Source organism: Acartia tonsa, chromosome 8, assembly GCF_053477335.1.
Source record: "Acartia tonsa isolate MP-2025a chromosome 8, ASM5347733v1, whole genome shotgun sequence".
Lineage (NCBI taxonomy): Eukaryota > Metazoa > Arthropoda > Copepoda > Calanoida > Acartiidae > Acartia > Acartia tonsa.
Window position 1 is genome coordinate 53343422 of NC_137267.1, and position 11392 is coordinate 53354813.

The 11392-nt window shown below is 32.6% G+C and overlaps 1 protein-coding gene across 3 annotated transcripts; it reads left to right on the forward strand.

Annotated features, from left to right (window-relative positions):
• Positions 1-441: 441 nt before the first annotated feature.
• On the forward strand, positions 442-6603 carry LOC145327317 (uncharacterized). 3 transcript variants are annotated; one of them, XM_080170954.1, is made up of 9 exons: positions 442-913; positions 1216-1367; positions 1880-1969; positions 2265-2357; positions 2501-2626; positions 3119-3523; positions 4479-4549; positions 5494-5948; positions 6101-6603. In XM_080170954.1, the coding sequence occupies exons 1-6, from the start codon at positions 442-444 to the stop codon at positions 3191-3193; spliced, it is 1008 nt and encodes a 335-aa protein (XP_080027080.1). In that variant the 3' UTR covers positions 3194-3523; positions 4479-4549; positions 5494-5948; positions 6101-6603. The 3 variants fall into 3 exon arrangements, with proteins under 3 accessions (XP_080027080.1, XP_080027079.1, XP_080027081.1); XM_080170953.1 differs by having other exon boundaries at positions 5494-6603; XM_080170955.1 differs by lacking the exon at positions 4479-4549 and having other exon boundaries at positions 5494-6603.
• Positions 6604-11392: the final 4789 nt, after the last annotated feature.

Here is an 11392-nt window from a genome sequence, read left to right on the forward strand (position 1 = left end):
GTGTAATTGATCAGCAAAGACTACCTTAGGAAGTTTGTATTAGGTAACTTTATCTGAGCGCATTTTTTGTTTTTAGTGGCAAAGCTACTCTATAATTCACAATGTCTGTCCGTCCGTCTGTCCGTCCGTAATTAAGGAATTGGGGGAAATGATGTAATGTCCAGTTAGTGCATCTATATTTTAAAAGTGATTACTCGTGGCCATTTAATTTGTTTGATTATCTTATACCTCTCCGCTAGTCTGGGTTGGACTGACACAAAAAAATCTAACAATGGCTATATTTTGGCTAGGAGAATGGTTCTTACAGTTTTAGAATAGCAATTCTACTTAAAATGTTATCCTTTTTTCATGAATCTATTCTATTTGTTTGATTAGGAATCCAAAGACAAAATAGATTTTTATCGAGAAGTTGTGAAAAAAGCAAGAAATAAAACCTACAGTATGTATTTCAAAGCCAATAATGAAAATATACCTTCAATTGACAATGATACGAGATGGTCCAGCTGTTTCAAAATGCTTGAAAGTTTATCAAACTGCAAAGTAACAATTTCTCAACTGGCCAACATTGGGAATGTCATCTTTGAGAAAATGAATGATAAGGAATTTGATGATCTAAAAGATCTTGTGCGTGTGCTGCGAGATCCAGCCAAATTGACCCTAGAACTCCAGAGTGAAACACTCACTCCAGGTGAGTTTGTTAAGCTCTGGAAGCTTTTGATCAACAGGCTAGAAAAGCTTACATCACCTCTTGCCACAGAACTATCATCAAGTTTACGCCTGAGAGAAGACCAACTATTCAATTCAATGCTGAAAGCAGCCACCAAGTTAGATCCAAGGTATACTCTTGCCATCACAGATGATGACGACGAAGAAGTGAAAAAATACCTCTTATCTAGAGTATCAAAATTAAAAGGTTTGTTCATTTGAAATTCTAACAAATAAGTAACAAATTTTTTCCTTAATCTAAACACTGGACCACTTTATTATGCAATCTTCATTTTCATGAATATTTTGACTATGTTAAAGCAAAACATATGATTCATATGAGTAAAATGCTTTAATCGTAAAAGAAAAAATCAAGTCCTTCCTATAAGAATTTGATATAAAATAGTCACTGACAGGTAGTCAATATCTTTATTGGGATGAAACTCTAAATGTTTAAATTGTTAATCTACCATTGACTACACACATTGATGATTTAAATTTTTTGTTAAGATATAGATTCAACTCCTCTAAATGAGGTTGCAGATGAAATAGTTGTCGATGAGCCACCTACTCTTGCTGCCAACACAGATGGTGAAGAAAGTGACAAGGAATTCGAGGAAATAATCAAAGAGAGGTATCGCCAAAGACCACCAATTAGGAAGGTAGGATTTTAACTCAAAAAACAAGGATGACAACATTCATAAGTAGCGAAGCGTAAAAAAGCATGGATGAAAATATGTACATACAAGTACATTTAAAGATTATTTGTTAAAATCTGGAATACATTTATTGGAGAAAAATAAACATGAAACCTCCTTTTGATTTCTATGATAATTGTGACTGACTGTCAAAGTAAATTACATATAGGAGGCTCAGAACAATAGGGAAAATTATTTTGAAACTAAGATCCAAATTTTTTTGAAAATCGGACCAAAAACACCAAAGATATGGGGAAATAAGTAAAAAATATAAAAATAGCCAAAAACATGCTGAAAGGCAGTCCGATCGTCATGGATGTCTCTTAAAACGACTAGTAAAGGTGGGGCAAGGAGCCTGACTGTTAAGGGGTAACATAGATTAACATAGATAGAGTACATCCAAGCGGATGCAAGTTAAGTGAATTAATCAATATATGTTCATTCTTTCTCATAAACAAACATATTTATTTTATTAGAGCAGTACTATCAAAGAACTTGAAAAAGAAATTTGCCGCGGATTGGAAGATTTAGTTGAGAAAAGAGACTCTTTGAAAAATATGTTTAAGGTATGTAAGTATCATTTACCCTGTATAAAAGCACTGCTTTAAGGACAAAATTTTAAATGTTTTGCTACAACCATCAATGAATTTTGTTCTAAGCAGTTTCTGCCAAAATAGTAAGATGTGTATGTCTTTCCATAAATACTTTTTACATTTTTACATTTTGACAATTTTTCATTGTTTATTTCTTTTTATTTGCTTATAACTTCCAATTGTTTGATTGGGTAAGTATGTTTTATAAAAGGACAGTAGTCTTTTCCTTAATTTAAAAAAAAATTAATAAAATTTTTTTTTGTTTTAGTCTGGAATCCCATATCCAAAAATAATTGAAGATCATTACCCAGAGTGTCTGAAAGAAATTGCTCTGCAACTATTTGCATTACCCACAACTCAGGTAAATTCATATGCTTGATTTTATATCTAGGCTTGCAGAAGGGTGGCAAAATAAAGAAAATAGCCATTAATCATTAATAACTATGATTTGGGTAAATTGCTTTCAAAACAGTTCTAATAAAAAAAACACTGTATTGGTTTTAGGTCTCTGTGGAAAGAGTGTTTTCTGTTGTCCGTCTTTTAAAAACAGACCTTCGAAATCGCCTTCAACCTGAGGCCTTGGACTCTCTAATTTTTTTGAGAGTAAACAGATTATTGAATACAGAACAGGTATGCAACAAAATATGTTTGTATTTAATTATGAAATACAAGCGGCTACGCGCCTAGAGGTCTCTAGGGGCATTTTAGGGAAGGGAGTGGACACATTTTTAAAAAATTTATAAAGAAAAAGTAAAAAAAATTGGATGGTAGTTTTTATATTTTTTTCTATGGTCGATTTCTCTTAGAACGGTGGTGGTACCCTCCCCCAAAATAGTTATAAACTTTTTCAGGGCTATGAGAAGCTAACCTGTAAAGGTGAACAATATCGGTTTGGCGGTTAGTGGAATTCTTTGGTAGAGACAGACAGACAGACATCTTGTTACTTTTAAACAACCTCTTCCCCCTGTTTATGTTTCACCATTTATATTATATTAGATTTTTAAAACATTCTGGTCAATTGCAGATAAACTGTAGCAAAATAGATTTTTTACGTCAATCATTGATATTAAATCTAACATCTTGATGTTTGTTGAATAAAATACTCATTTATTAATTCTTTAGGACACTGAAGGACAGCCAGGCGCCGCTACCCAGGAGCAAGGCGAAGTTTTTGAACTTCATGAACAGATTTTTTAGCTACATTCCACCCACCTCTCCCCCATCCAGTAATATATCAAGGAAAGATACTTTATAAAAATAATGTGTTAAAAACAAAGGCTTTTTTTAAGTTTTGAAATTTTTTCAGGACATTTTTCATTGCTGGATAAAACTACAAACTTCAAACCTAAAAAAAGTCTTGCGGAACCAATTATTGTTTACCTATACAACTTTTTTTCAATTATTGTTATGTTTGTAATTTGTTGAAAGTTTGAATGAATGTATATTTTCATTGTTATTTTTTTCAGACTTATAATGAAATGTTTTGTTTAATTCCTGAATTATAATCTGCACTAAACTTCCCATGAGGTAATCCTTATAATAAAGTAACAGGATGTCTGTCTGTACCGAAGGATCTCACTAACTGCTGAATCGATTGGGTTCTCCTTAACGGGATAGCTTCTCATAGGTCCCGAGAAGTTTTATAACTATTTTGGGGGAGGGTACCACCACCTTCCCAAGAAAAATCACAAAAAAAATCGAAACATAGCTAGGTATCGTAGAAAGAGACTCATACGCAACATAGCTAGGTATGATAGAAACTTGAATGCAACAAAAAAACAAACATTTATAGTGCCACTAGAGGCTTCTAGGGGTGTAGCCGCTAGTATCTATTACTCTACTTCCTCATTCCATTATTTTAAATTCATTTTAAAATAAGGGGCGTTCAGTGATAAACAAGCTACTTTGAGGGAAATTGCTGTCCATACGAGAGGGTTCCTGTGCGATTATTTACATTATGAAATGGTTTTACACCTGTCCATATGTATCTAACAAAAAGATGTTATGTTGAAAGTCAACATCTGGTTTTGTAAATTTGTATGGCTTTTTTTATTTTTGCTTCGAATAATCGTATAAAATAAGTTTTTCAGACTGTCAGACTTTTGTTAAGGGTACTATTCACAAATGAGAGCAAGTAATTTTAATGACCGTATACTTTATTATTGTAAATATTAATCAAGTTAAGCTAAGTTAACCGGTAGGGAAAAAAAAAAACATTAGCACTTTATTCTTATTTTTGCTTTGAATAATCGTATAAAAAGTTTTTCTGGCTGTTCTTCTTTTGTAAAGGGTACTTTTCACAAATAAGAGCAAGTAATTTTAATTACTGTTAGCTAAAACAATTCTAACATGCCTAAATTAACGGAAAATGCTATCTGTTACGTACGGACCGACCCTTATAATAGAAAAGCTTCGCTTTTAACAAAAGTAAATTTGCAAAACTGTTCAAATACAGTATATGGTTCAAGAACATACTTATCAGGATTAGATTAGAGATGCTTCGCTTACAATATTGTGACTTGTTGTAATAGGATTCAGTATTCCAAAAAACAGGTGAATAAGATAATTTTTAAAAGCGAAGCTTTTCTATAATTAGGGTCGGTCCATATATCCGTCCGTCCGTATTTCTGTCCGTCTGTCCGTACATAACGGATAGCTTTTTTGTTAATTCAGGCATGTTAGATTTGTCCTATCGATTTCAAACTTTGAATGATGATTCCTGTAGTAGTTAGGTACGATTTAGAAAGCGTAGCAACTCTATAATTGTTACCAGAATGTCCGCACGTTTATTTTAAACTTGTTGATTTTTAACTTTTTAAAACAATTTTTTATGTGATATAATCATCCAATTGATCTGATTTTCGGTGTACTGATTCCTATTACAACAAGGTATAATATTAAAGCAAATCAACTCTATAATCAAGTCCTAAAAATGCCAGTATGTCCTTAAACATTAATCTGTATTTAAGAAGTTTTGCAACAAATTTACATATAATTTTGTTAAAACTTACATATTTATATTTTGTATATTCAGATCTGACACTGTACCAGAGTTAATGTTTGTCTGTCATACCGTTTCAGAGCTCTCCTTTATTGATGTTGTCATCCTTATTTCATATAAAAAATTTGTTGTCAAAAATGAATCAGCATGTTTTAAATATATATACAGATTTCTGGTAATGATTATAGATATACTATGATCTTTATCGTACCTATATAAAACTAAAGTTTGTTAAATAAAAGGGTGAAGAAAGGAAAATTGACTCACTTGTAGTCAGAAATTCATTATCTAATAGGGGATATGCACAAATTATTTTTAGCCCAATATCTCTTATAGCAGGCGAGATAATAGTGGACCCCCTGACCGATAAAGATCTGGAAAGGGGCCTGACCATTAAGGGTGAAAGGGTTATGTACACAGACATATTCCAGTTTTAAAACAAGTTTTATATATTGACTTTAAATATCCGTTACTTTTTATTATAATTTTTTTTTAGATATATGCTGTTAAGAATAGTAGAAGAGAATTATAAAGTCCTGGAACAGATCTTGGCATCACTCAAGAATGAAAACAAATCTATAATATATAGTAGAACAATGTCTGTCTGTCTGTTAGTAAGAAAGATCTCCCTAACTGCTGAACCGATCAGGTTCCCCTTAACAGGGTAGCTTTTCATAGGTCCTGAGAAGGTTTTTAACTATTTTGGGGGAGGTTAACACCACACCCCCCAAGAGATCGACAAAAAAAGTACAATTAGTTAAAAACAAAACTAACACCATCTTTTGGCGAAAAAAAGTATTTTTGGTAAATAGCTGGTTTTAAAAGAGATTTGAGAGAAATAATGTTATGTCTTCCTAGAGGCCTCTATGGGTGTAGCCGTTAGTAAATAAAATAAAGCAAAACAAACACTTATTTTGTAAAAAATAAGTTTTTTAAACAAAAATTATTTAGGTGGGTTATATACCTTTCATGTGAGTTATATGTTTTATTCTTTTTGTGGGTAATTTTTTTTTGTAAGTGTGGGGAATAATCTAATGTTTTTCATTAAGAATAGGAATATTATTACCTTTTCCACAACACACCCCTTAAATATACTTGCTCAGTTTTAATTAACTCAAATCTTGTAATTGATTGTATCAAATATTTGTCCAACTGTAATTTCCTCACTTTGCAAAATTATCTGACATTAAAATTGTTACATTGCAATTATCTAATTAAATTAATTTTTGTATAATTTACTTTGTTTGTAAAGCCAAGCTCTCTGATTAATAGATCTACTCTATAATTAAACTTAAAGGTTATAGTCATAAAATATGTTTATACTCATTTATTTAGTATTATGTTTTGTATCATTTGGAAATAAATTTTTAGTATAAAAGCTTCTTTATATTTTAAATATCCTTGTAGTGGGACAGACCGACTTATGAAGAAGCTAGGCTCCCTGGAATAATAATAATAAGCTAGTTAAATTTTTGTTAAGATTCATTATGCTGAAAATTCTAGTATTGTATTCTGCCCATTCCTTTCCCCAAATAAATAATGGAAAGGAATCCTGTATAATCTATTTTAACCCAATCCAACCTATAAATAAACATGTATAAAGTTATTTTGAGTTACTTTTGATTAAAACAAAGCTTCTCTACAATTTTGACATTAGTGAAAACGTCCATTGTGTCCGCACTCCCGCTCAGCAAGCTAGACTTTTTTCACATTTATAATATGGATGACCCCAATAAATCCAAGCATCCTTTACAAAAAAAAGCTCAATTTGTTCTTTTGAGGTCATGAAACGATCCTTTATTAAACTACATGATCTAATGCATTTTCTCGCTTGCTAATTCAGTAAAATATTGATTTTTAAAAGCGAAGCTTTTCTATAATTTGGGTTGGTCCGTCCTTATAAGATAGATAGCTTTTTTTCGTTAATTTAGGCATGTTAGAATTGTCCTATCGATTTCAAACTTTGCATGGTGATTCCTGTAGTAGTTAGGTACGATTTAGAAAGCGTAGCAACTCTATAATCATTACCAGAATGTCTGTACGTCCATTTTAAACATGTTGATTTTTCTACTTTTTTAACAACAAATTTTTATGTGTTCTAATTATACGTTTGATCTGATTTTTGTATATTGATTTCTGAGACAACAAAGTACAATATTTTAAGCGAAGCAACTCTATAGTCAAGTCCTAAAAATGTAAGTATTCCATAAACATTATCCTCTATCAAGCATTTTTTCAATAAATTTATTGATTTGCTTCGACTCTTATACTTTTATATTCTGATAATTCAGTTCTGACACTATATAAGTGTTAATGTCCGTTTGTCCTAACGTTTCAGTGCTTCGCTTTTATGGATGTTGTCATCCTTGTTATGTATGCGCAGGGCTCTACAAAGCATATCTACCACCTGTTAACTACAACCAAATTAATAACATAAAAAGACTCAAACAAGAAGCGAAGCAAAAAATCATTGATACAGACGAGGAGATTTGTTAAATTAAAGCACAGATTTATTGGAGAAAAAATAAAAAAAAAGTTTCTCATGTATTTTTAATATTTTTTATGATGACTGATAGTCAAAGAAAGTTACACACTGAATGGTCCAAATAACGAAAAATTAAATTTGATACTATTATCCTAGCTTCTACCAATAACGAAATTAATTCGGGAAAAAATCACAAAACCTATACATGTTTTTTAGCTGTCGTTGGGGGGCAACACATCGTAAAATTGACGACCTCTCCATTTGCCCCCCAAATATCATTTTATATTTATTTTGCTTGTTGGTTATACCTATTCCTGCTATTATCCACAATAATTTTGAAATTCGGACAATAAACACATAATACATGGGGAAATATGTGAAAAATATAACAGTAACTAAAAAACTGTCTTAAAGCAGTCTCACAGATATGGATGTTTATACTTAAGCTCCATATTGAAAGAAATAGTAGCCACGTAAATAAATTGTAAATTGAATATTGGAAGCTCATTTGGTAAAGGGAATAATCTAAAAAAAATTCAACTGTCTATCTTGAATAGCATGAAAGAAATTTACGTTTCATCTATTTCTTAAAGACAAACCAACATTTTGAATTATAGAGTAGCTTCGATACTAAAGATGCACCTAAAATATGTTGTTTTATATTGCCTCAGAGTTAATAGATATAAATAAGAATGACGACATTGTAGTTAGCGACACTCAACTTAATGAACCAACCAATCAAAATTCTATAAAAGTCATCAGACTTAATAAGCCAACGAATGATACAATTTTATAAAACTTTTGGGACCAGGTGTAATAAAAAACACAACGTCCCCTCCCTCCCTGAATAAAATAACATTAGCCTTGAACTTCATACATGATTTCACTTACCCCCATATTATAATCCTCAAAAAAATATCTTGATAATATAATGATTTTAAGGTTAGCTACGTACTAAATAATAAAGGTTGTTACGCCCTCCACCCTCCTCCACTAAAAGAACATCTATGGTTCCCCCTCCCCCCTAACACAAATTCTGAATCAAACATTTTGAAAAAAATCCTGCTGTCCTCCCCCCTCTTCCCTACACTCCCATTCTCATAAACCCTAACCCCCCTCAACTCTCCAAAAAATGTCCTAGAATGCATTTAAAAATCCAATTTAGCCGAAGCCTCAGCTGCAAAGCTTATTTTATAATCAGCCATAGAATCAGCCGCAAGGCTTAATATTGTATGCAGCCGCAGCCGCATTCAGCCGCGCGGCTGAATTTAATTCAGCCACAGCCTCAGCCGCACGGCTTTCAGTAAGCCGCAGCCTCAGAATCAGCCACGAGGCTTAATTATGTAATCAGCCACTCTCAGCCTCAGCCTCACTCAGCCGCGCGGCTTAATTTTCCAATCAGCCACTGTAAGCCGCAGCCGCTCTGAGCCGCGCGGCTTTCAGTAAGCCGCAGCCTCAGCCACAAATCCTTCAGCCATTGTAAGCCTCAGCCACCCTAAGCCACTGTAAGCCTCAGCCGCTCGAAGCCTCAGCCACAAAATTCCAATTAAGCCACTGTAAGCCTCAGCCACCCCAATTCTTATTAAGCCTCAGCCGCATTCAGCCGCAGCCAATCTCAGCCGCACTAAGCCTCAGCCACTCTCAGCCACTTCCATAACTATAAGCCTCAGCCACGTCAGCCGCAGCCGCAGCCGCAAATTAGGATTCAGCCGCAGCCGCAGCCGCGCGGCTGATAGCGCGGCTTCCGAACCCTGACTCAATCAATCAATTTAGTAAAAGTCACCAATGTATTTAACCCCACAAATGAGATATTGTAATTATAAAACTTTGGTGACAAGCATAAAAATGAAATTCCAACATATCCTTATAAGATTATCCCTTTCGTGGTAATGCGTATTTTTAAAATGTTTTTTTATAGGTTATTTTAGGTTATATTGGGTTAGGTGATTGCCCCACAGGGTTAGAGACCCCCGCAGTTGCTAGAAAAAGGAGAAAAGCTATTTTGAAAAATACGAAGAATCGCCCCTTAAGGTGCGTTGACACAAAATGAACTATACCCAAGATTTCTAATGATAGCTATTTGAACTGATATATTTTTGGTAGTTTTGAGTGCATTTGTTGTGAGAATTTAAGCTTTAAAGGATAAATGTGTGGGCGTCTCTTTGTATGTGTTGAATTTCCACAGCAAAGCGAATGTATGTTTTCTCATTTCTACCAGGGAGGGAGGGGACATTGGGCTATTCATTACACCAGTCCCCAGTAACGTTTTCTTATTCGTTGGCCTAACAACTCTGGGGACTTTTATTGAATTTTACCTTGATTTGCATCATAATGGTGATAAACAAAATTAGCATAATTGTAGGCAAAAAATATTACTTAAAAGTTTTTGATACTACTAGTTTGAAGAAACAAATCAAATTGTATACATATATCTTTCAATGTAATAAAGTCAATATCTATTATAAAACTGTGGGTATTAGAAAAATTTACAGTCCAATACCGCTTTCCTCCATGAAAATGTCTTTCTAACTGCCTTTAGCATGAAAAGCGACATTTATGTTGTAATATTTAGAAACTGTGAAATACTCAGCTGCTCATAAAATTTCATTTGAGATTTTATATATCCCAAGAGAAGATGTTACCACCCTTGTTTTGGTGTTGTACATAAATAGATGTAGAATATACTTGGATAGTCAGCTACATATTTCACTTTATTAGAGTACATGATAATCTGGTGTAAGATCCCAGTAACAATAAACAAATTTGAACTTACCGGCCTTATCAAAGCATAAATCTTATTATGGTCCCTAAAAATGGATATAGAATATACGTGGATAATATCATAAATTTAGGTTGCTAATATGGACATCATATATTGGTCAGTATATTAATCCAGTAAGAGGGAGAGGAGAGGTGAGAATGAGATGCTTGGTTGGTATTGTTTTGTAGCTCGCTGCGAGTTTTACTTGATGAAAGTAGATGAAAATCTGGTGTAACATCCAAGTAATAATATATCCATTTCCCTGAAGCTAACCCGCAGCCATTTCCAAACATCACAACAACACATCTTAAATTAGCATTGCAAAATTTTACTGGAAAAATTTATGAATATCTCTTTAATTTTTTTTCACTAGGTAAATATAAACCAGGCTAATAATTTTTTTTATGCCCATTTGATCAAAACAGTCAACTCAAAAAATATATAGTATGTATGTATAAGTTAAGTATTATTAAAAGCGAGGCGTTTCTTTGATTAGGGTCCGGCCGTACATAAAGGTTAGCTTTTTTCGTTAATTTAGACATGTCAGAAGTTTTAATTTAAAACTTTGCATTGTTAAGAAAGCTTATCAACTCTATAATCGTTACCAGAAAGTCCGTACGTCCATTTTTAACATGCAACATTTTTGTGATATAAGTATCCTATTCATCTAAAATTTAGAATTACGATTCCTAGTACAACATGGTATAAAATTATTAGCGAGGCAGCTCTTTAATCAAACCCTAAAAATGAAAGTATGTGCTTTACTGTATCCTGTATTTAATCAGTTTTGCAACAAATTTATTTACAGTTTTTTTTCACTTACAAAATAATTTCCTGCTATTATGTTCTGACACTCTGCAAGAGTTATTGTTCATTTTTACTTCCTTCTGATTTTAGAGCTTGGTTTTTAAGTATTTTGTTATCCTTGTTAAAATAGAGATATGGCTAGGGTTATAGCCGATAAATTCTAAAACTCTTAAATCCTATTTTATTTTGAAGTTTATTTCTAAACCATACAAAAATGATTTTAACAAAATAAAGGTTTTCTATCAAAAATATTTTAATAACCATTAAAAATATAAAAATTATTAAGGTAAAACGGTAAAAACATGTTACAAACTTGTTAATAAATAATAAAAATGATTTATT